This window comes from Parus major, chromosome 9 (genome assembly GCF_001522545.3).
Source record: "Parus major isolate Abel chromosome 9, Parus_major1.1, whole genome shotgun sequence".
In the NCBI taxonomy this organism is placed as follows: domain Eukaryota; kingdom Metazoa; phylum Chordata; class Aves; order Passeriformes; family Paridae; genus Parus; species Parus major.
This window is the reverse complement of record NC_031778.1, coordinates 24,668,176-24,669,743: the sequence shown is the minus strand read 5'-3', so window position 1 is coordinate 24,669,743 and position 1,568 is coordinate 24,668,176. Positions and strand designations below refer to the sequence as shown.

The following is a 1,568-nucleotide window of genomic DNA, read 5'->3' as shown; positions in this document are numbered from 1 at the left end:
CACAGCCCGGTACAGCCTGGCCCAGCCCGCTCCTGCCCCCTGTGCAACCACGGCCACCATCACACACCGGCAATGAACCACAGACCTTTGCCTATAGAACGGCAAAGCTTTAAAGTAAGAATGAAGCTGAATCTCCATCAGAGACAAAGTGTGGATAAAGCAGATGGGGCTTTGCAATCCAAACCTGGAACAGCTGTAACTCGATTTGAGTGATTTTTTACTACATTTTTCTTTTCACTTGTCTCACTGTTCTGGAATAGCAGGTAATGTACAATAAACACTGAATTCTTCCCACAATAAGCAAGGAATTATAATTAAACATATATTTGATTTTTTAAACCGTTTCACTAAAGAGCTGCTCCAGAATCAGCACTAAGATGCTCCAGCAAGTCTCTGTCACTGTTTCCAAGCTTACCTGTTACTAATATTTCACAGTACTCTGAAATGAAACAATGCTCGAGCTTGGCACACAGAAGAGGTGCCAAATTACAGGAATAATGGAAGGTAAATTCTAGAGAGGTTTATCAAGCTCACCTGATGGTATCTTGGTCCACTGTATTGTTGGAGGGGGGTTCCCAGTAGCTTCACAAGGAATAAAAACATCAGAATTCGCCAACACAGTGAAAGAAGCAAAATTCCCTCCGACTATTCTGGGCTTGGAAAAATGGTTTCTGCTTGCAGAACCTAAGGTGATGGGATTGGGGATGGTGGTGGTGTCTCGATCCTGTCGCCGTTCAGACCAGGCACTGACAGAGCTGTCCTTGTCCCTTGCCCACGGGGTTTGTGGCGGGTGCAGTGTGTTCCCTGTGTCCCTGGGAGGTGGCCCGGGCTGGAGCTGGCCGTGTCCCCGCGGGTGTGGGGAGGCTCCCGGGGTGGCTGCGGGCACGGCTGGCAGAGGGGAGGGATGCGGGCTGCTGGGGACAGTGACTGCAGCCGGAGCGCTCGGCACGGCTCCTGCCGGGGCTGTGGGCTGTGCTGCCTGCTGTTCCCGCACAGCTCCCATCCCCGTTTTCAGGTCGGTTTTCTCTCCTGCCGTGGCAGCGGCTCCCATGTGCTGTGCAGCTGCTGGCCCTGGTGTGGCACTGACTGCAGCAGCTCGGGCTCTCGGGGCACCGGGGGGCTCGTCCGGCCGTGGTGAGGTGTGGAGCCCCACGGTGGGGCTCTGAGCAGCCACGCTGCCCGGCAGGGATGATGCTGATGTTGGCCGGGGGCTCCTCCGGGTGCCCGGGGCTGCTGCTGTTTGTGTGGCTGCCGTGGGCCTGTGCTGAGCTGTCTCGGGGCTCTCAGGGATCCCCGGTGCGGTTGTTTTGGTCATGGAGCCTGCACTGACGCTCCCAGGGACGGGTGTGGCAGGTGTGGGGCTCGGAGGTGCAGCGGGTGGGGTAAGAGCTGCCACCGTGGTGGCTGTGCTCGCTGCAGGGGTGGCAGTGCTCGCTGCAGGAGTGGCAGTGCTCGCTGCAGGGCTGGCTGTGCTCGCTGCAGGAGTGGCAGTGCTCGCTGCAGGGCTGGCTGTGCTCGCTGCAGGGGTGGCTGTGCTCGCTGCAGGGCTGGCTGTGCTCGCTGCAGGG

General features: G+C 57.7%; 1 protein-coding gene across 1 annotated transcript in view; it reads right to left on the bottom strand.

Annotated features, from left to right (window-relative positions):
- The window catches only part of IGSF10 (immunoglobulin superfamily member 10), a 12,907-nt gene that overhangs the window by 4,894 nt on the left and 6,445 nt on the right, over positions 1-1,568 (bottom strand). The window contains exon 5 of the mRNA XM_033516775.1: positions 515-1,518. Coding sequence (XP_033372666.1) covers positions 515-1,518 — 1,004 coding nt within the window. The remainder of the gene's footprint in view (positions 1-514; positions 1,519-1,568) is intronic.